The sequence below is a fragment of the Aulonocara sp. 'chitande type north' Nkhata Bay genome, linkage group LG3 (genome assembly GCF_057382095.1).
Source record: "Aulonocara sp. 'chitande type north' Nkhata Bay isolate Kocher_YH1m ecotype deep benthic linkage group LG3, A_spYH_male_GT1.1, whole genome shotgun sequence".
Taxonomy (NCBI): Eukaryota; Metazoa; Chordata; class Actinopteri; order Cichliformes; family Cichlidae; genus Aulonocara; species Aulonocara sp. 'chitande type north' Nkhata Bay.
In genome coordinates this window covers 31,066,725-31,087,957 of record NC_141346.1, presented here as the reverse complement: position 1 = coordinate 31,087,957, position 21,233 = coordinate 31,066,725, and the positions used below count along the sequence as shown (strand labels likewise).

The following is a 21,233-nucleotide window of genomic DNA, read 5'->3' as shown; positions in this document are numbered from 1 at the left end:
TTGTGATGCTAGTGTAAAGTGTAGAAGTAAATTTAAATCTACTTTGATATACAAAGAGGTGTTTACAAAGGTTATAAAGCTAGTTATGTATTTGGTGGTTACGTGTTTTGATATTTACATGTTTACATGTTTGAATGTTTAGACATGCATGTTCAAACCAGTAATAAGTATGTGTTATATCTACCTGGTTGTTTTCCCTGTTTTGATCTGAGTATAAGATTTCCTGGCTTCTGAGAGGCCAGTGAAGTACTCATGAGGGCGGCACACAGGAAGTGTGGGTTATTGTTGCAGTGTGCTAAAAGTAAAGAGGCTGCTAAAAAGTTATCCGTCTCCGTCTTGCTGTACCTAATTATTCAGAGAGATTCCCAACCATCTAGTGAACCCTCACGTTACATCTGGTGGCAGCGGTGGGATTTATTTTCTTGATGGATCTGTGTATTTGGTGAGTTTTACTCCCAAGCTGCGGATAAGATCGTTTTTTTTTCCCGCTGGGATTTATCCCTCTCTGTGAACAGCTGATGAACTGAAAATAATAATAGTAATAATTTTTGGAGATAGTAAGGATTGTTGCAGCTTTTCTCTCTGTTTTTGTAATTTTTGTGATTTTTTTTTTGAGCTGGATATTTGTTGGGAACATGTCGGCTGACGAGAGTGAATCTGTGCATGAGCTGCGCTCTTCTCCTGTGCCACATTCGAGGTCAGTGGATGCAATACGGACTGTTGCTGCTCCCGCCCACCATACCGTTTCCAGTGCCCTGACAATAGATCTTCCACCTGTTTTTAAAGGAGATGGGACTGAATCTTTTACTAGTTGGTCTCGTCGCTTTGAAGTGGCAGTGCAAGCTATGACTCCACCTGAGGTAGATTTGCCAACTGTGATGTCCTCTGTTCTGCCTACTCGTCTAGCAGATGCTGCATTTTTGTACTGGGACAGTTTGCCTTCATCAGCCCAGAAAGACTATGATCTAGTGAAGGATAAGCTGAAAGAGGTTTTCGGTCCAAAATATTCTCTGCCATTCTTCCAGACACATGTGAATGCTCGCCCCCGGAAACCAGGTGAAAGTTTAGATGTGTACAGCGCGGATATTACCCGTCTTGTGCTTGAAGCTTTCCCTAACTATGACCACAATGCCTTGGAAGGTGAAAAATTTCGCCGTTTTGTTGCTGGGTTGGACCCCACCTTGCAATCTAAGATTCATGAGATGGGTGCAGAGGATCTCGACGGAGCCCTGCGCATTGCCAGCCGTTGTGAGAGAGCACGGGCAGCATTGCAACTTACAGCTGCAGGATCCTCTCATATTCCGTCTTCAGAACAGGTTGCTATGATACGTCCTCAGCCTACTGATGCTAAACTTCTTCAAGCGGTTGAGTAGCTCACGCTTACTGTAACCGGCCTGAAACATGAAATACAGCAGTTACGGGAGAAACAGAGTTACCTTGCCCAACGTTTGGACTCCAGTCGTGATAGATCCTCCTCTTCCAATGTTCAGTACAGCACCAGCAGTGCGTCCCCGTCGCCTTATCATGCCAGACAACATTCCAGAGACTATTGCTCGCCTGAGAGGCATTATCATCGTGATCCAGAGTCTCACCGTGAACGTCCTTCTTCCCCTGTTCCCCAGAGGTTCAATGAGTGGGACAAATGTGAGAAACACGATCAACGCACATACCCTTCCCAACAGCCCCCCCAGTATTCCAGGTACAATTACCCTGACAATAACAGATACCGACGCAGTCCCAGTCCTGCTCCACGTAGAGCTAGAGATGCTGCGTCCTACAGTAGGACCGGTGTTCGTTTCCAGTCCCCGGAAAGGCCTGCACATTTCACCTCCGGCCCACAGGGAAACTTTCATTAGCTGCTGTTGAGGGGCAAACATCAGCTACAGTATCAGGGCCCCAAAACCACATCCCCCAGTTCCCCTCAGAATCTGATGGCTCAGTCTCCTCTAACGTCTTGGCTATTGTCGAGGGCATTGAAGTGTGTGCTCTAATTGACTCTGGTTCCTTTGTCTCCCTTGTGAGTGAAGATTTTCGAAACGCTCATCCAGCTTTGAAAAAACGGCCTATGGTAGCATCCTCTGTGCCAGCTCGTTCGGTCAATGGAGAACGTCTGGAAATCTTAGGCAAGTTAACCGTTGGTATTAGGCTTGGGACTCAGGTATGGCAGCAGGACTTTGAAGTCCTCAGAGGTGCTTACCAGCCAGTCATTCTAGGTTGGGATTTTCTGCAGAGGCACCATGCTCTTCTCGACCTCAAAAACAAAGTGCTGCAACTGTGGGACATGAAAATTCCCCTGTTGCCCAAAGGACATGAGGTGGCTGCCTGCTGTAATGTTTCCGTGTTAGCACCAACCAAAATTCCAGCTATGAGCGAAACTCTGATCACAGCCTGTGTGTCAGCAGCCACACCGGCTTCTCCTGTTCCAACAGACTACTGTGGTTTCTTGGTCCCTAATCCAACATGTGACATTTTTGTGGCTCACACTCTCAGTGAAGTTCAGAATGGTACTACAGTGGTTCGAATGCTTAATCCCTCCAGTGATGAAATCAAACTGTACCCTGGACAGCATCTTGGTGAGTTTCATTCAGGCTCATCTGTTGATATCATTCCACTGGAGCAGACATGTTGTGCTACTTCACCTGTGTATGATTCGACTCTGCCGGTAGAAATAAATGAAACAAACTTGTCACACTCCCAGGTTCAGTCCCTGAAATCACTTCTCCAGAAGTATTCAGGAATCTTCAGTAAGCACTCAGAGGACAGAGGTCACACAGGCATAATTAAGCATCATATTCACACAGGTGATGCTACACCGATTAAACAAAGAGCCTATAGAGTGACACCTGATCAGAGAGCTGAAATACAGACTCAAGTTGACAACCTTTTAAAGGCAGGTGTCATCGAAGAAAGCTACAGCCCATGGGCCGCCCCAGTGGTTCTGGTGCGAAAGAAAAATGGTACGTGGCGTTTCTGTCTCGACTATAGGAAACTCAATGCAGTGACAATCAAAGACTCTCATCCTCTTCCAAGGGTTGATGATGCACTGGATGCGCTGTCAGGTTCTGCCTGGTTCTCCACAATGGACCTTCAACATGGCTATTGGCAGGTTGAACTGGAAGAGAAGGATCGTGAGAAAACTGCTTTCACAACCGGCAGTGGACTTTACCACTTCACTGTTATGCCCATGGGACTCACAAACGCTCCAGCCACATGTCAGCGGTTAATGGAGATGGTACTTCGTGGCCTTCCCTGGAAAACCTGCTTAGTGTATTTGGATGATGTCCTCATTTACAGCCGCTCTTTCGCAGAACATCTCCAGCATCTGGAAGAAATTTTCGGCAGATTCCGGGCAAGTGGCTTGAAGCTAAACCCCTCAAAATGCTGTTTTGCCAAAGATCAGGTACAATTTTTGGGCCACATTGTATCAAAACATGGCATCCAGCCTGACCCCAGAAATGTGAACAGTGTGCAAGCCTGGCCTATTCCACAAACAGCGACAGAAGTAAGATCATTCCTTGGACTTTGTTCATATTATCGCAAGTTTATTCAAAACTTTGCGCACCACAGTGTCCCCTTACATGCTCTCACTGAGAAGCATGCACCTTTTCAATGGACTTCTCAGTGCCAGGATGCATTCATGTATCTGAAACATGCCCTCTCAAACCCTCCAGTGGTTTCATTCCCTGACTTCACATTGCCATTTTCTCTGTATACTGATGCTTCTAGCACAGCTATTGGCAGTGTACTAGCTCAAAAACAGGGACAGCAAGAGAAAGTCATTGCCTATGCTAGCCATGCGCTTACAAAGGCAGAAAGAAAGTGGTCGACTTATGATCGAGAACTCTGGGCCATTGTTTGGGCAGTTAGACATTTTCGGAACTACCTCTATAAGCAGCCATTTGTTGTTGTCACGGATCACAAGCCCCTCTTGGGTCTTCGGAAAATACCCATTGACAGTGATAGAACTGGTCGCCGTGCTCGCTGGGCTCTTGAACTTGATCCTTTTGAGTGGACTGTGATTCATAAAGATGGCCACCGCCACCTCAATGCGGACGCACTGTCACGTCGCCCTGTCACTGGTGAAACCGTAGAGCAGGACACAGTCTGCACTGCTTCTGCTACCTTGAAACCTGAAGAGAGGTGCGTGGGTCCTGCAGGCCCGCCCAACCATAGTCCCTGCAGTACTGACCAAAAACACATTCCATGCAATGACCTTCCTGATCCACGACTGCAGTGTGCAGCGCTATCTGTTTCATCCACATTTGTGCTTGAGCTGCCTGAAGATGATCTCAAAAGTGAACAACAAAAAGATCCTGTACTGTCAGAAGTCATTGGCTGGAAAGCTAAGGGTCAGAAACCACCCTACTGGCGTATGAAAAAATGCCCACCTCAGGAAAAAGTGCTATGGCACGAGTACTCTAGACTTACCTTTCACAATGGCTTACTCTGTCGTAAAGCTTTCAACCCGTCCCAAAAGTCAGTGTTGCATCAGTTGGTTGTTCCTGAATCTTTAAAAGACACTGTCCTACAGCTGCTGCATGGCAACCCAGTGTCCGGTCACCTATCAGCAGATAACGTCCTGAAACGTGCTCAGCAGCTATATTACTGGCCATTCATGTCACGTGACATCAGAATATGGTGCACACAATGCACCCCATGTGATGCCAGACGGAATCCCACACCTCATCACAGAGCTCCAATGAAAACAATTGTTGCTGCGGAGCCATTTCAAAAGGTGGCAGCTGACATACTTGAACTCCCCATTATGAGTCGTGGCAACAGGTACGTGCTCGTTGTTCAAGACTATTTCTCGAAATATGTCAATCTCTATGCTATCGCAGACCAACGTGCCACAACAGTTGCAAAATGCCTGTTTGACAACTTCATCTGTCAGCACGGCGTCCCTGAAATGCTACACACAGACCAAGGACGTCAGTTTGAATCTGACCTGGTGAAACATCTGTGTCAGCTGCTAGGCATCCAGAAGACACGGACCAGCCCATATCACCCTCAATGCGATGGGATGGTCGAGAGGTTCAATCGAACACTTATTGACCAGTTAGCTAAGTTACTCCTTCAGCAGCCTGGCGAATGGGATGACTGCCTCAATCAAGTTGCTTTGGCTTACAACACCAGTCCTCACTCTACCACGGGATTTACGCCATTTTTTCTCACACATGGACATGAGGCACGGATGTCTGCTAATATGCTGTTGCCTACCAACATGTCAGCATCATCTACTTCTGTTTCTCCTGCTGACTACGTCACCCAGTTGACTCAGAGACTTCAGTTTGCCTTCAGCACTGCTGCATGGAACAGAGATTGTGCCCACAACCAGCAGAAACAATTGTACGATAGGGGCATCAAACACACTCCTTATGTTCCGGGTGACTTGGTGTGGTTAAATGACCTCACTACAGCAAAGCAGAAACTTGCTCCACATTGGAAGGGCCCCTTTGAGATATTGGAGTGCCTTGGAACAGATGGAGAAAACCCTGGTGTCACGTACAGGATTCGCTACCTCCTGGACCAATCAGACAAGACTCAAATCGTTCACTACAATCGTCTCAGGCCGTACAAAGCACCTGTTCCTAAAGGTGGAACCAACTCACCTGCTGGTGACATACCTGTACAGCCCCAGATTCCACAGTTGACTGCATTATCAGGTGCGTTGCCCTTCACAGCTTCAAAATCTGCAGCTGAAGGGAGCTGGAATGTTCAGTGCCGCAGCCCTGCAACCTCATCAGACCCTCAGGTTTGTCAGCCACCACCTCTAAACCAGTCAAGACCCCATTCCCACTCTCCTTTGTCCCCTTCTCCTCGGTCTGAGACTGTAACGACTTCCCCCTCTGGCCATGTGGTGATACACCAATCAGACATTGTCCCTTCAACTCCTCATCGTGTATCTGGTGTTTCACGGCGATGTGTGAGACGTCAAGTTGTGCCTCCCAGATACCTCAAGGACTATGTTTTGAACTAAACTTGTTTTTGGTTTTGCTGTTGTTTTATTGTTGTCCCCTTTGCTCGCAGCATGTTGGGTTTTTTTTTTCTTCCTTTTCTGTAGGGAAACGGGGACGTTTCTTATGTGAGGGGGGGAGGAAAATGTAAAGTGTAGAAGTAAATTTAAATCTACTTTGATATACAAAGAGGTGTTTACAAAGGTTATAAAGCTAGTTATGTATTTGGTGGTTACGTGTTTTGATATTTACATGTTTACATGTTTGAATGTTTAGACATGCATGTTCAAACCAGTAATAAGTATGTGTTATATCTACCTGGTTGTTTTCCCTATTTTGATCTGAGTATAAGATTTCCTGGCTTCTGAGAGGCCAGTGAAGTACTCATGAGGGCGGCACACAGGAAGTGTGGGTTATTGTTGCAGTGTGCTAAAAGTAAAGAGGCTGCTAAAAAGTTATCCGTCTCCGTCTTGCTGTACCTAATTATTCAGAGAGATTCCCAACCATCTAGTGAACCCTCACGTTACACTAGCTTGCCTCAGTTAACTCTTAGCTTTTACTATTGTCTGTGTTAATGCCTTCATGTAAAGTGGTCTGTTGAAAAAGCCCTGTCGGTTTTTTGTTTTACTCAGTTTCTTGTGTGAGGGCTCGTGTATGTTACTCCTCCCTAGGAGAGGGGATCGTAACAACAACAACAACAATGATAATAATAAAAATCCCAAGATGTAAACCTACCCATGTCACACATTCAACTATGTGTTGCATAAAAGCTTTCACTATAGTGAGATGCATTCAAATTATAATTTGAGTCAGTCAGATCTGATCTTCAAGGTTACAAACATTCATTTCTAATCATTAAACTGCTCAAATTCCAAGTAAGATTATTGCTCATGTAACCTTTGTATCCTTAGTTGTTGTAAGTCATGGCAAGTCAAGTTAATGTGTAACTGCTCTTTTTGTATGCCTTTGTACAGTTATAGTTACTGTATCTTGTATTCTTTATATTATGTTGTGTTGTATTTGAGCTTAGGCTATTTATTTATTTCACCAAAACACACAACGCAAAATAAAACTGTAGACAGACTTGACTGAGCATTGTCGAAGAGAAGGCTTCAGGTTTTCCATTAATTTGTCCTTCCTCTTTATGTTACAATCAACAGTTTGAGATATACGTTTAGTTTCATTTGGTTTAATTTCTTGTGAAGAATGACACAGTAATTTAGGTTTCATGTAACTTTATCTTAGCCTCAGCATCTTCGTCTTTGAATAGTTTCGTCAGAAAAAAAGTTTTTGTCCCTGTTGTTTTGTTGTTTCATGTTGTTTTTGTGATAACAAAGTCCATCTGAAGACTGTTCTCGAAAAGACGAGCACCAAATGATGTTAGACCTGCTGAAGTGAGAAAGTTGTCTTTTTTTTGTTTTCTTTGAGGATCGAAAGTTTTACTTCAGAAAACAGTGAATATGTTTATTAATAAACGCTATTAAAGTTGAAGTTAACAACAGATCCTTTGCTTTACTTGCTAATGTACTAACAGCATTAACAACCTAAAACACACAAAATGAAAAAAACAAACAAACACAAAAAACATGTAAGTCGAGCACTTGCAGACTCAGCAGCACTTTCAGATTAGCATCTATATGAATTCATAAGCTGTGTTATATTATATTATAAATATACTCATTTATTATTTAATGTTTTTTTAAATATAAAATGATGGTAAATGTAAATGGCCTGTATTTATATAGCGCCCCAAAGCGCTTTACATATCCAGTCATCCACCCATTCACACACACATTCACACACACATTCACACACTGATGATGTGTTATTTATTGCAGTAACATTGCTTTTTCATGAAATACACTTTGCTTCTTAGAAAGAACTCAAATAAAAGCTGAAGTCACTTTAATGTGGAAAATGATGCATGTAAAACATGTTTGGTTGGGTTCTGAGAAAACTTACGAAGCGTTTCCGCACTGAAGAACACCAAAACTACACTTCCTCTTTTGCTCAGTTTATTTGTGTGGAAGGCTGTCCAGGTCCTCACTAGCTGTCTTGTTTCCTCTGCTGTATGAACCTGTTACAAGGTCATTTTGCTGGTTTTCACAGATCATTGGAGGTAAGAACTTCTCCACTTATCCCTACTTTATTCATCTTTTAATTTGTAATTTGTGTGATTGAAAAGAATTCTAACTGAATATAGTCAAGCTTCAGTCTCTGTTCGGTTTTCTTGTTCTGTTGTTTCAAGTTTCAAAGTTCTGGATTCCTGATTCAGCTTTCCTGTTTTACTTTGAAGGTTAGCTTTCTTTCTTCTCTGTGAATGTCTTCACCTGTGTTTTGTAAAATGTATTCATCACCTCTGAGAACACGTGGCACATGTATGTTTCAGTATGTTACCTACAGTCCTGCTCCTATCTCTTGTCAGCAAAAAACAAACAAAAACAAACATAAGATGAAACAGGAAATTCTGTCTAAGAGTGTGCTGTTTGTGCAGTGGTGATATTTAAATGAGAAAAGCTGAGAACGACTGTTTTGAAGCAACTCAGAATATCTAAAAGCCTTATTGAATCATGTTTTAGTTATTGTCTGGCTCACTTTGTGTTTTCCTGTAGATGATGAAAAACTGCTTGAGTTTCTGTCAGTTTAATCCAACTGACTTCTGACTGTGCTTCCTTTGTTAACGTGTGTGTTAAAGTGTGAAGAGTGGGTGGGGTTCAGTGTTCACAGAATGGATAGTTTATTTTATATATTATATATTAACCTATTTTTTTTTACTTTTAAGAATGTGGCCATGATAAAAAAATAATATTCTATACTGGTTTATGTTTTATAACCTTTTCACAGTAAAGAGAGGAGCTGGTTGACCTTGGATTAACTCTAAAAGCTTTTATTAATATCTTAAAAACAAAAGCTATCAGATTCTCTCTCTGTGATGAAATGAATTCACGTCAATGACACTGGAATCCTAGAATGGACACTTGGACATAAACGTAGCTCATAATTTGAAACCTTCATCCTAAGAACCCACAGTCACACAGGTGACACTGCTACTTTACACATTGAGGGAAGTTTCTATTAAAGTTTGAACATTGACTCTCCCACAGTTTTCCTGACTGTAAAAATAGGTCTGGGCTCTTATGGGTTATTATGCACGTATATGTATATATCAGGGAATGAGGAAGTATGTTTAATGTAATATCTGTCTTTGTTTTTCTCTAACCCGATGACACAGGGCTCACTGATGATATCATTGATGATGCAGCACCTCCTGCCTCTCACTACTCTGCTCCTTCTGTCCATCGTTCCCACTGAAACTGCAGTGGTGGCATCAGTGGCACAATGTAATGAGTCTTTTCTTGAGAAAACTCCACCAAACATCCCAGATATTTTGGAGGAAGGGAACATCAAGGACCAGAACAGATACAAAGTGATCTGCCAGACTTTGACAGACATCAGGAGGTTTGTGACGCTGTACGACACCAAGAACAGGATTCCAGTTTTTTCTGCTGCAGAGTACAGAGGTGGAGGCGAGGGAAAGGGAAGTCGTTGGAAGATTGAACCACAGGTATCATTATAAGTAACAGCCATCTGATTTAATACATCTTTTTAAGCTTTAATAAAATATGTTCATAATGCAGTGCTACGTGATGATAATACTTACCACATTTATTACTGTGAATCTTAGTATACCACTAAAATTAAACCAACTACCCACAGTGCTGTGCTACTGCTATTGCAACTAAAGCACTCCAGTGAACTACAAAAGTAACTTTTATGGTAACACTTTATAATAATGTCATGCTATTAGTGAGTAAGACATTTTTCTCTTAATTAATAAACTCATGTATAACACGTTCATGGTAACATTTAGAGAGGCTGAATAAGTGATTAACAAAGTAGTTTCATTGACATTTATATACGTAACGATTAAGATATGAGCACATTGTTTGTGAGCGATCTAATAAAGGTTTTATTAACACTTATTTCATACTGTAATTCATGGTTACTTCAATCAGTTATTAACCTTTAGTTCAGTACTTTGACTGCATTTAATGTGTAGAGCATTTTTGCCACATAAAGCATTTATAGAACAAAATGAAAGTATTTCAAGACTGCAATTACAAATTACGTACTATGGAGGAGTAATCCTTTAAAAATGATGAATGAAACATTTACTAATACCTCACTAATGCTGAATAGTCCGAGATTATTATAAAGTATTACTGCTTTAACTTATTACTTATATTCAGTGATCCCATTTATATGTTGATGACGCTACAAAGATTTTCCATTTTTTCTGATATAGGACACGTCTGTATATTTCCTATGTAACAGCAGTCTTGTCAGTTAAAGTTTGCCTTTTTAAATGGTAGCATTAAAATATGTAAAGCTCACAACTTAAGAGGGCTGTTATTATGTTTAAATAATACAACTTTGATCAACCAATTAGTAAATGTACATTTAGTCGACTTTGCAGCAGCCATGCATGGATCACTAATATATCATTTTCACTTTTATAGCTTGAAAACCAAACTGGTGATGCCAATATGACACCAGCAGACAAGAAAATCACCTACGACCACCAGGCTGGAACTAATGATTACAAACAGACAGAGTTTGACAGAGGGCATTTATTTCCAAGCTCTTATAGATCTGAAGAAGGTGACATAAACTCTACATATACCCTGACTAATGCTGTTCCACAAAGAAGACGATTTAACAATGGTAGGTGGAACTTGATGGAGAGATGTGTTAAATGCATTCTGGATAATTACTGCATTAAAAACAATAACCAAAGAGAAGGCTTTGTAGTGATCGGAGCACAGCCCGGCAATGAAAACCCACTCAACCAAAGGATAAATATACCTTCAGTGCTGTGGTCGGCATTCTGCTGTTACAGTCAAAGTAAGGAGAGCTGGTTGGCGAGTGCACACTGGGGTGAGAACACAGATGATGGCCCAAAATATCTGCAGACCAAGACCTTGGCAGAACTCCACACAAAGCTGAGAATTGAAGCATTTCCTGGACCACAATGCCGTAATGGCAAAAGTGCCACTGAGCTTTACTCAGAAAGTCCCTGCAAAGCCCAATGCCGACAAAAGTGAAACAGAAAGAAGAGTACATCTACTCGTCCTACAACCACCCCCACCCCTTCAGTCTTCTTCTTCCACATGTAATTCACCAATCCCTCCCAGCTCCAAATCTTTCTCATCACCTGGAACATCTGTCTCACTTTCCTGCACAGTTCCAAATTACAGTACCACATCTGGCAATCCAACAACTGGCCCTCTGGGTACTACAGCCAGTGTTTCTGCTGCTGCATCTGTCCAGATTTCTAGCACATGTGTCAAAAGGTTTTACTCTAAACCTTTTGTCGCATGAGAGTGATGAGATTCCTTATAAGGCAACAGACTAAAGATGAGAATTCTGATTCAAAGCATTTTTTTTTCTTTTAGAAAACTACCTGTAAGCACCATATGAGAAGCCGGGGTTAATCGAAAAGTGATTTGGAAAAGTTAAAAAACACGATCATGTTAAAAGAATAAATAATAAGGAACTGTATGATTGACTTTGAAATGACTGAAAAAAGTACATTCAAAAGTTTACATCATTATTGTGAAATGAAAGGGCATCATCAGTTTTTCCTCCTAGTCATTTTTATTGATTATTTCATGCTGATGTTTTCTTACCAGAGTCTCTCTAAACATTGTTCTCTATCAGACAGGTGCCACAGACCACATCACAATGCAAATATTATTGATGCTTCATAAAGGAAGCTTGCAATCAAAATTCTTGGCTGAATAAACAACATCAACACTGCAATTTACAAAACAATTAAAAATAAAACAAGTTGGATTATATCTTTTTGGCAAAGATATACATAAAGCATTTCTCATGCATAAAGGGAAACTAAGCATGGTTTTAAAATTAGCAATTATATTACATTTTAATTATAAATGTCTGATTTAAACCACATTTATTTATCTACTATTCATGCCTGAGATGATAATGAAGTAAAAGCTACAGATGTGATTAAATGAATAATGATGTTTTTGGTTCGGGAATCGCATGAAGGATTTGTTAAGCTGTGGTTCCTGCTTTGTAATCTCCATGTTTATTCTTTCCTGTGTTTATAATGACCGTATAGTTTTGGTAATTTGGTAATTTACCTGAATCATGTGCCTTGATTTCATGCCTTTATTTTCCTTCCTGAGTGCCTGATTGATTCTTGTGCTTTATCAGATTTACTTTCTTTGTTTTTGTGTTTTTTGACATTTATTCTTCCTGCATTTGGGGTATTTTATCTGCCAGTGCTGTTATTTTTTTCTCTTTTCCTCACAGTCAGAGTTCAGCCACCATTGTGATTGTTACACTGGGTGCAGATGTACTCATACTCAAAATAAGTGGTGTTACCAACATAAACTGCTTTGAGATCATCTCTTGGTTGAAAATGTCAGAAATTTATCAAATAGCAAAAGCAAGGACGATTTGAGACAATATTTACACACACTGTGATGTGCTGGTATACAGAAAAAAATGTTTAATGATGTGTTCACCAACAGCTATAGAGAAAAGAGAAGTATTTGTTGAAGTACTGAGTTGTAGTACCAGCTACAACTCAACAACTGGTTGAGCTGTAGCTGGAGCCTATCCCAGCACATCATTGAACTGTGGGTGGAAGCTTGGAGAGAACCCACACCAGCACTGGGAGAAGATACAATCTTCACACCGAAGACCAGGAAACTGATGGATTCACACCCAGGACTGTCTTCCTGTGAGGCCGTGGTGCTAATCACCATAACATCATGCAGCCCATGCTAAACTATATGACTGTAACTACTCTCTATAGTGCTTTGTAAACCATTTAATATGTTATTGTGGTTCTAATAAATTACAACTGGAGCATCACAGAGTGCATTTTGTGTTTTTTGTAGGAAAATACACTTTAGGTTTTAAAAAGGCATCATTTTAAATCTGGGTGAAGTATTTTTATAAGAAATCAAAAAGGATCAAACTCGTATAGAGGATAAATGTGTGAATGACTATTAAGTTACATAGATGCTGCCTTGATTTGCAGCCAAATGTCTGTTCAAAACTAACTTTTCAGGAATAATTTTAAATAACTTTCAGTGTACGATGAAGCTCTCTGCCTGTAACTCAGGGTATCAGCATGTTTACATTGTTGACAGGTTACAAAAAGAAATGTTTCTCAGTGCTCACTCATTTTTTAGGTAATCACCATTCAAACTTGGATGATGATGATGATGATAATAATAATGATAATTGTTATGGCCGTGGGCCTCGGAGGGAGTGAGAAAGCTTTTCTCTTCACGATTGGCTAGCTGGAGATCTTTGCCAGCCCTCCTGTATGCAGATTGCAGTGTGTCAACCCTCATAGACAGGGGTGCACATAAGTGTACGATGAAGCCCTCTGACTGTAACTCAGGGTATCACAGCATGTTTACACTGCTGACAGGTGACAAAAGGAAGTGTTTCCTTTAGGTAATCAACATTATTGTTACCCTGTAACTCAGGATAACAATAATAATGACATTAATAATAATAATAATGATCCCAAGATGTAAACCTAACCATGTCACACATTCAACTATGTGTTATAAAAAAGTTTTCACTACAGTGAGATGTATTCAATTTAGAATTTGAGTCAGTCAGATTTGAACTTCAAGGTAAGATCGCCTATTTATAATCAATAAATTGCTAATATCCAAGTAAGGTTATTGCTCATGTAACCTTTGTGTCCTCAGTGGCACTGAGTCATATCAGTTTATCTCGATTCACAGGTTTTTGAAGCTTTGTATTTTTTTTTTATTAATTTTTACACTCAACAAAAATATAAACGCAACACCTTTGTTACTGCTCCCATTCCCCATGGGATGGACGTAGAGACCTAAAATTCATTCCAGATACACAATATAACCATCCCTCCCAAACAGTGGTCACAAATCAGTCCAAATGTGTGGTAGTGGGCACATCTGCTATATTGAGATAATCCATCCCACCTCACAGGTGTGCCACATCAGGATGCTGATCTGACATCATGAGTAGTGCACAGGTGTACCTCAGACTGCCCAGTGTATGTCATGGTTTTTGGGAGCAGCTGAGGGGTTTTCAATTTTGGTCATCAGGATGGTACCCTGGCTACTCTCGGAGCCGCCTGTGTCGCACCTGAGCCCCCTCCGCTGTCAATTATAGGAGGCCTATTTAAGCCAGGGCTGCCTACTACTCATCGCCAGTTCGTTCAGTCACTTACTGTGGTAACTAGGCTTCGTCTACACTCCGCTCTGCCCTCGCCCTGTCTTCATGTTTAACTCTGCTCCCTTGTGCACAGGTGTCCATACAATCCCGCCCTGGACTCATCGCCTGTTGTTCAGAGGAAGTGTTCACCTCCTTGTTCCACCTCCGTCGTCAGCTCTCATTAAGGGAATCATCATCTAGTCATTCACCTGCATTTCGTCCTGCAAGCCCCGACTCTCTTGGCAACACTGATGATTTCTCATTCAACTTGGGCTAAGTGTAGTGATCAAAAACACACAACAACCACCAAAGCCCTTGATACTACTATTACAAACTTCAAGCCCAGAATAAAAGAGACAAGGGGTCAATATTAGCCAGGATATGAGTGACATGATATGATATGAAGATGATATGATGATATAATAAAGAAAAGAGCAAAAATAAGGTTTGCAATAAAACTAAAACATCACAAAAAAAGATCACTTACAATCAACAATGTACCTTTAACCTTTCTGTCGTGTTCGGTTTGATTTACAAATTAAAAAATTCGTAAATATTGTGTTTTACATCCGATTGCCTCAAGTCCTCATGACATCCTCCACACTATGCACTTGAACATATAAAAGTGATGAGCACATCTTTCGTTGAATTTTGACTGTTTTAATCAACTTTGTTAGATCTGTGGTGTTCCCCCTGTCCCACTGAATGACCACTGAACGACTCACTGAACAACCCATTGACCCACCCACTGAACTGAATTTGGTAGTGAAAAATATGATAATTTAAGAGCTGTTAAAACTGACCGGTCATTTTCGACCGGGAACATTAGAGTAAGGGGTGAGGGTGAATGGTGCAACCTGTCCACAATGTAACAATCACCTGGTAACCCGCTCTCACCAGAAGAAAACAGATGCCCCTTACTTAAAAACCCAAATCCACTCCAGATAAATACAACTTTATTACATGCAAATGTTTCCCTAAGGAAATGATTGGTACCACTGCAATCATGTTATCTTAAACGCAAAACAATTCCCAAAAAGCATCTAGGCAAGGCCTAATTTTCTATAAGGTGTGAGCCCCAGCTCAGGGATTGCACATTGCCCGACTAATATTGCACCTTGCCCAGTTAACATAAAGAGCAAACCCAAATGCAAAATAAATAAATAAATAAATAAAAATAAATAAATAAATCTGTTTTAAGATGTGACCCTTACACCAAAGCAGACTAGGGAGAACGAGCAACAAAAGGAGAAAAGGAAAAACTCCTCAGACTCATTACCTTCCCAAATCACCTTTGTTCACAGCCACTCATCAGCACAAAGGAGAGAAGAAGAGCGCCTGCTGCTGCTTCTTCTTTTATACCCTCCCTTTGATCCTCTGGGTCCTAAAACCTTCACCATTAAATAAGTAAAGAGAAATTCTCATTAACTGAAAAGACAAAAAAATTAAGAGGAAGGATCTTTTCATTGTCATTATGCATTCACAAACAACACTTTGTTTGGTAACGCTCGGCACTGAAGACAAGGGGCACTTAGCTCATTACCTCAACCTTTTACATACATACATACTGTACTTACACTACTAGTCAAAAGTTTTAGAGCACCCCAATTTTTTTCAAGTCTAATGAAAAGCTTGAAATAGTACAAACTTAAGTGGTAAAGTGCCAGAGATGAAAAAAAAGGCAAGGTTACACAAAGAAAGGTGTCAGTCAGTACAGTTTCCTTCACCATCAGGGAGGCCGCCAAAGGGACGAATCACTTTACTGTTTTTCCAAAGTTTGTCAGTGTGAACAAGATTTCTCTGTGGGGCTACCCACGGGGGTGTAAAACTGTAGCAGCGTGTGCAAAGCAGACACTCTTGTGTATGCAATGGTTTATTTGTGTGCCCGCTGTTGAGTTGTACATGCGCGGGTTGTTGATTTTACATGCGAGGAATTTAATTGGGCCCGTGAAATGAATATATTTGTTCTGATGATTTTTTACTTGCACATTTATTATGATTATAACTCTAAGAACTGAACACTGCTCATAGCTGAAGTCTGGCTTTTTAATTAGTACATGTTGCAGTGTAAGTAATCCAACAACAGCTTTACCGACCTGATTACAACCTGTTTAAATATCAATTAACAAACAAACTGAGATATATATACATAATATGTGTATGCGTGATATAAACAGTAGCGCAGTCATGGTTGGCTGCCTGTACCTAAACTGTCAGGGCCTATTTTCTGCTCCAGTCCAGTCCAGGCTCCACCTTTTTGCTCTTTGCTGTGTGCCTGCAGACAGACTCCATGTTAAACTATGGCAGCATCATCTTCGTTGTAGCCCCAGTTTGCTTAGTGTTGCCATATCTTTCATTCACACCCCTGTTCCTGCATGTGTTTCTACTGCAGGTCTTTCTTTAGATGCAAATGTGAGTGAAACGTTTGCACAGTGCTTGCACAGAGCTTCCACAGTGACACTATAGAGTCGTGCATTAAACGAAGCACAGAAGTAAAAAATTTGCACAAAGATTTTTAAAAATATTTGAGTTTCTCAATGAATAGTTGCTGTCCTAATTCAAGCTAATTTCTAATTTTGCTTCTTGTCTGTTTGAGATCAACATGCAAAGAGACACAAAAACAACACGAAAAAACAAGGTGACAGGAACAGAAACTGAATGAAGGCCTTGCATTTCACAGTCATAATGTTTCTGAGAACAACCACGAAAAGCAGAACATGCAGACTAAAATAAAGTAACTTACTGTGAAAACAGACTGCTGTGTCACCATCGTCAAACAAACAACATTAGTGTGACAATACATGTCAAAGTGTTAACATGAAGAAGGATAAATTAATGTAAAATACTGAAGTCTGTTCTCCAATAAGGGTCTCACACACACAGCAATGTCTTGTTTGCTGCAACTCAACCTGTCAAACCTGCAACTCCAAGTCTTCCCTTCACAGTAGAAACAGACCTGCTGACTACAAACACTATTAAACTGTATTTAAAGTTGTGGTCTGCCCATCACACAGGCCATTGACCCTCAGAAACACACACACACACACACACACACACACACACACGTTGGTGTGTGTGTTTGTATGCATACATAGATAGATAGAGAATGAGAGACGAAAGGAGAAAAGAGGAAGTTGAGGTGCGAGACTATACACTGTGTAAAACTGACAATAATCATAACATACACAAAATTCTGAGTAGGCACCGACTTCCTCTTTGAGCCTAACTTATCTTTAAGGAGGGTGACTCTGCACCGCACCATGTATCTCATTTCCACTGCTCTGTTAACCCATTAAGGAAACCTGAAGTGGTAAGAACTGTTTTCTTTATTTTATTCATCACCATACTGGTCATCTTAGTAGATGCGCGCGCACGCACGCACGCACACACACACACACACACACACACACACACACACACACAATTGGAGTCAACAAAGTAAAGCCAAATTCCATTAGTTAGCATAGCAGTCACAACAAGCTGTACAAACTAATATGAAGCAACATTAATTGAATTAAAGCAGCACAAAGTTTAAAAAAAGAAAAAATTGATTCTGAACTCCATTACTGTAACCCTTTTTCTTAACTTTCTCTTAAGCTTAACTAAACTCGTAACAGATGCCACACCAGTTAGATGTTTACCTCATTCCAAAAAGGATTAAACATGAAACGCAGAATAAAAGTTTAGTAGAATCACATTTTCTAAAGATTTATTGAGTTGTTTGGAGCAGACTGAAACTGAATTTCACTCCATCTCAGGCCACTTGGGCTGAACTTGTCTGGCTGTTACATAACAGACACTCTACACCATTAAAAGAATTCATGATGACGGTTATCAAACGTGAAGTTTTGATCTTCTTTTGATGCTGGTTCAGTGAATTTTGGTCAGAGTGATGAAACCTTCATATGTCGGTATTCAGCACTGATGGCATGTTCGTGTACGTGCCGTGGGGTGAATGATCCACGCTTTTTGTTTCTTTGTGCAGAATCTGTTTACCTGCTCTCATTTGTTGTTTTAGCTGTTTGGCGATTTTTGAAATAGTTTTCTGAGCTTTAACCTGAGAGTCTGAAAGCCTCAGTATATAAAGTCTTAATTATTGTTGAGCTGACTTTGTGTTTACCTTTAGATAGATGAAGAAAGACACTTAACAGGCTTGAATTGGTTTTAAAATTTGTAAGAATGCAGTTTCATATGCAGGTTTCCTCCACCAGATTTTCTATGGTTAGACACCTTTTTATGATTCACAGTTTAAGCTAATCCTTATCTTATGCTGGGCCTTTGTTCATCTGAAATAAACTGCTTTATTTCCATTCCCGTTAATCCAATCAAATTCTCACTACACGTCCTTTGCAAACAGAAGGTTTGAACCGCACAAAATCCCTTTATTTATAAAGTGATTGCTGCTTGGTTTACTTTTGTAAATACTGTATTTGCATAGTTTCCACTGAGACACTATTTCTTGTGTTACGCCTTTTTGACATTACACAGGTTCAAGAGTAGAAACAAATTGGGTAAAGTCAGCATTTATGGTAATCCTTATCCTTAGTTTTGGGCTCACAGTGATTATTTGTGCATATATTTACCTCATGATTTGAAACTTTAGCTGAGACAGAAAATACGGTAAATTTTAACTGTGCCTCTTTAAATGTAATGATGTGTAAAGGTTTTGGTTTCTCCTCTGACCAGATGAATCAGGGTGCGGTGATGACATTACTGAAGCAGCTCCTGCCCCTCGCTGCTCTCCTCCTTCTGTCCATTGTTCCCACTGAAACTGAAGTGGTGACATCAGTGGCACAATGTAATGAGTTTTTTCTTGAGAAAATTCCACCAAACATCCCAGGAATTTTGGAGGGAGGGAACATCAAGGACCAGAACAGATACAAGCTGATTTGCCAAACTTTGAATAACACCAGAACATTTGTGACACTCTACGACACCCAGAACAAGATTCCAGTTTTTTCTGCTGCAAAGTTCAATGGGAGCACATCTGGAAGACCCCAGATCCCATGGATGATTGAACCACAGGTATATATTAAATATTTGCAATATTTATTAGTTATGTGTAACAACTGTTATGTGTTACTTCATAATAACTGCTGTGATGCAGCTTTCAAACTGAAATAAAATATTATGACACTGCAGGCCTACGTACATGATAAACTAATCACTGTACAGGCTGACTCCAACACTCTAGTGTTGCTGATACCATTTCTACTAATTCAGTAACTGTTTTGAGGGCTCTACAAATTATTTCCATTACATTACGTTACAAAGTGATAATCAGCATTGTTCAGTATATGTTCCTAAAGACATCACTGAGTTCAGCTTCACTGAGTTTGGCTAAAATTAATTTAAATTATGTCAGTTTAAGTTCGCTCTATAGACGAAAAAAAAGCAATATCAGCTGAAATGAATGATCCTGAGGTGATAACTAAACTCTTTTAATCTGTTAATCTATTTAGCAACAACCATGCATGACTTACTGACCTACCCTTTTGATTTTGACAGCTTGAAAAACCAAGTGACAATCCCAATATGAGACCATCAAACAACAGTACCAATTACAAGCACCAGGCTGGGGACAAAGACTACAAATACAACATAGATTTTGACAGAGGACACTTGTTTCCAAGCTCTTATGGATCTACTGTTTTAAAAAGAAATTCTACTTTTACTTTGACTAACATTGTTCCACAAAATAAAGACTTCAACAGCGGAAGCTGGAATAAAATGGAGAATTGCATCAAATGTGTTTTGAATGAATATTGCAAAAACAATAGCAATATAGAAGGCTTTGTAGTTATCGGAGCACAGCCCAGCAACAACCGTCTCAACCAAAGAATCAGTATTCCTTCAGTGCTCTGGTCGGCCTTCTGCTGCTACAGTCAGATTCAGAACAGCTGGCTGGCAAGTGCACACTGGGGCAACAACAGAAATCATGGCCCTGAACATCTGGATACAAAGACCTTGGGAGAACTCCACAAAGAGCGGGGAATACAAGTATTTCCTGAAACACAATGTCCTGAAACTACAACAGTTACTCATCTGTATTCACACCTTCCCTCTAACTGCTCCTGCCCATCAAAAATGTCAAGTAAATCTGTACAAAGTACATCTTTCTCTTCCCCTGAAACATCTGTCCCACTTTCCACCACATCTGGCAAATCAACAACTGCCCCTATGAGTACTACAATTGCATCAGTCAAAAAGTTTAAAGTAAATGAGAATGATGTAAGGCTTTTAGAAGGAAAACATTTTCTTGGACCTAAAAAGAAGAAAATCCCAATTTAAATGTCAGATTTTTTTTCAGGTAACTTGCTTGGAAGCATCATAAGAAGAAAGAAATCGTTAAATCAAAAAGTAATTTGGAAAAGCTGAAAATCATGAAAATGTTAAAGGAAATAACCTGGAAATGAATCATTTACTTTAATGAAGACAAAAGTAAAAATAATGTAAATTAATGATGGTTATTTTCTTAATCTGGTTTTACTCAGTAGGTGTTTTATTTTTTTTATTCATAATAACGTTGTTATCATGTGCTGCAGCTGCCTTTAGTTTAGTTACTGTGTATTCTTCCCTGCTTGGAATTTCTCAGACTATGAACACAGACATATACACCAGCTGTGTATATGTCTGTGCCCCTGCGCAATGTGACAAATCCAAATAACTTTGTATTGAGCCGATTCAGGTTTTACCATTAATTTGTGTCCCATGTTTATGTAAAACAGCCAAATATTTCCGAGATGTGATTATTTTTCAGTTTATCATTGCTGCTTAAATTGTATTAAATAGGACGTGATGTTTCATGTAACTTTTTTGTAGTGTTTGCATCATAAGCGTTATTTTGAAGTGTAAGGGCACCATTAGTTTTTCTCCTGTTCACTTTGATCATTTTGGGCAGATGTTGTGTTTTGTGTGTTTTTTTCTATTTACCTGTGTCTCTCTACACTCCATACTGTAATAAACTTCACAAGGCAACGCCTGTTGAAATGTCATAAGGAAACTTACAGACAAATCTCA

General features: G+C 40.1%; 2 protein-coding genes across 2 annotated transcripts; both read left to right on the top strand.

The window, feature by feature from the left end:
* The first annotated feature begins 8,028 nt into the window (after positions 1–8,028).
* On the top strand, positions 8,029–11,644 carry LOC147335115 (endonuclease domain-containing 1 protein-like). The gene is made up of 4 exons (XM_086287455.1): positions 8,029–8,076; positions 8,206–8,253; positions 9,190–9,522; positions 10,478–11,644. Exons 1-4 carry the CDS (start codon positions 8,029–8,031, stop codon positions 11,060–11,062), a joined length of 1,014 nt encoding a protein of 337 aa, XP_086143581.1. The 3' UTR covers positions 11,063–11,644.
* Positions 11,645–18,917: 7,273 nt separating this feature from the next.
* On the top strand, positions 18,918–20,504 carry LOC147335114 (endonuclease domain-containing 1 protein-like). The gene is made up of 2 exons (XM_086286047.1): positions 18,918–19,238; positions 19,722–20,504. Exons 1-2 carry the CDS (start codon positions 18,918–18,920, stop codon positions 20,502–20,504), a joined length of 1,104 nt encoding a protein of 367 aa, XP_086142173.1.
* Positions 20,505–21,233: the final 729 nt, after the last annotated feature.

Excerpts from the sequence above, each read along its gene's own strand:
- LOC147335115 (XM_086287455.1), top strand. The coding sequence starts at position 8,029 with ATGAACCTGTTACAAGGTCATTTTGCTGGTTTTCACAGATCATTGGAG. Across the intron at positions 8,077-8,205 it reads GTTTTCACAGATCATTGGAG|TTTCAAAGTTCTGGATTCCT; the intron begins GTAAGAACTTCT and ends TGTTGTTTCAAG. Across the intron at positions 9,523-10,477 it reads GTTGGAAGATTGAACCACAG|CTTGAAAACCAAACTGGTGA; the intron begins GTATCATTATAA and ends TCACTTTTATAG.
- LOC147335114 (XM_086286047.1), top strand. The coding sequence starts at position 18,918 with ATGACATTACTGAAGCAGCTCCTGCCCCTCGCTGCTCTCCTCCTTCTG. Across the intron at positions 19,239-19,721 it reads CATGGATGATTGAACCACAG|CTTGAAAAACCAAGTGACAA; the intron begins GTATATATTAAA and ends TGATTTTGACAG.